We start from the raw sequence: 1,644 nt of genomic DNA on the forward strand, positions 1-1,644 counted from the left end.
AGTCCTTGCTAAAATTATAATAACACAAACAACAAAAAATTTTTTTGTCACTCTTCTTCAAACTTAATTTGTTGCTACAATACTCTCTCTCTTTCTCTAATAGTTTTAAAAATCTACTATGATATATTAGGAGTATAAATAGGTTGGGTAGGATTTACTCTAAATCCACACTAGATCTAACTTGCAACTCAATTTGCTGTGAATTGGACTATTAAACCTATTCAAACGGGTTAAATTGAAGTTGAATTCCTATAAATAGGATTAGTATTACGAATCCTAAAAGTTGCGCAGACAAATTTTAAGTATAGAAAGTCAATAGCCTAAGCGTACAATATGTACAGTGGAGGTTTAGGAAGTATTAAAGATATGACCATTAGTGTTACATTGTCCTATCAAGTTACACTTTTGGGATGAGTGGTTTCATGATATGGTATTAGAATTATAGATCTGAAAGGTCAAGAGTTCGATCATTGGTGAACCCTAAAATCGATAGTATGGGTGATGTTCATTTTATTCATGGACCAAAGATTTAGCCCAATAACAAAATATATTTTTTGTAAGAATTTTACACGCTGTACATTCATATTTTTTTGTCACATTGAATAAATCAATATATATAGTTTTGAGATCGTTGCGCAACTTTAGAAAATAAGAATAGAATAATATATGCACGTTGCTTACATGCAAATGCAACGATGCAAATGCACGCTCTTTCCATTCTAGTTACCATGCTTCTTACTAATTATTGTACAGGCAATAGCGGCATAATGGAAATGTCATCAAAGAACAGAATATTCAGATACGAGGAGTTGGCAGTTGCAACAGATGGGTTCTCCAAAGCAAATTTGCTTGGAGAAGGTGGATTCGGTTTTGTCCACAAAGGACTCCTTCCAAACGGCAAGGAGGCTGCCATCAAACAGCTCAAGGATGGAAGTAGGCAGGGAGAGCGTGAATTCCAAGCTGAAGTAGACATAATCACCAGGGTTCATCACAGGAATCTCGTTTCTTTGCTTGGATATTGCATGGCCGGCCACCACAGGCTTCTCGTCTACGAATTTGTTCCAAACAATACATTAGAGTTCCATCTACATGGTATTTTTTTTAAGTTGTAAAATAATACAACTGTATGTTAATCTTTTTCCTGCAAATAATGTGTACAAATTTAAGAAAAATTATCATGTGTATAAATAGTATTTTTTTATTACATAAATATACTAGTAAAAAGTCATTGAAAAATTATATTCGAGTATCAAAATCTTATCGGTTTTTACCAAGAGATTTTCTATAATAGTACAAATAAATAACAATATTAATAAAATTGTTTTGTGGTTGCATTAATAACCTTTTATGAATCGGATACAAATTATAATGGCTATTCACTTATTTGAACAACAGGGCAAGGTCCTACTATAGATTGGCCTACAAGAATGAGGATTGCTCTAGGAGCTGCTAAGGGAATAGCATATCTTCATGAGGAATGTATGTCCTTTCATATGAAATTTAAAAGATTTTACTTCTTCGATAGATATATATGGCTCACATATTCAACATTATTATTAATGAATATTTAATTAATTTTTTAAACTAAGTATGAGAATATTATTCATATTCAAATTTAAATACAATTTTATGTTTAGATTTTTC

The 1,644-nt window shown here is 31.5% G+C and overlaps 1 protein-coding gene across 2 annotated transcripts in view; it reads left to right on the forward strand.

Annotated features, from left to right (window-relative positions):
- LOC107637228 (proline-rich receptor-like protein kinase PERK3) overlaps positions 1–1,644 on the forward strand; it is a 5,364-nt gene that overhangs the window by 1,712 nt on the left and 2,008 nt on the right. For both annotated transcript variants that reach the window (XM_021121961.1, XM_021121962.1), the window contains exons 2-3: positions 754–1,092; positions 1,396–1,479. In XM_021121961.1, the coding sequence (XP_020977620.1) occupies positions 754–1,092; positions 1,396–1,479 (423 nt within the window). The remainder of the gene's footprint in view (positions 1–753; positions 1,093–1,395; positions 1,480–1,644) is intronic.

The sequence above is a fragment of the Arachis ipaensis genome, chromosome B04 (assembly GCF_000816755.2).
Source record: "Arachis ipaensis cultivar K30076 chromosome B04, Araip1.1, whole genome shotgun sequence".
Taxonomy (NCBI): domain Eukaryota; kingdom Viridiplantae; phylum Streptophyta; class Magnoliopsida; order Fabales; family Fabaceae; genus Arachis; species Arachis ipaensis.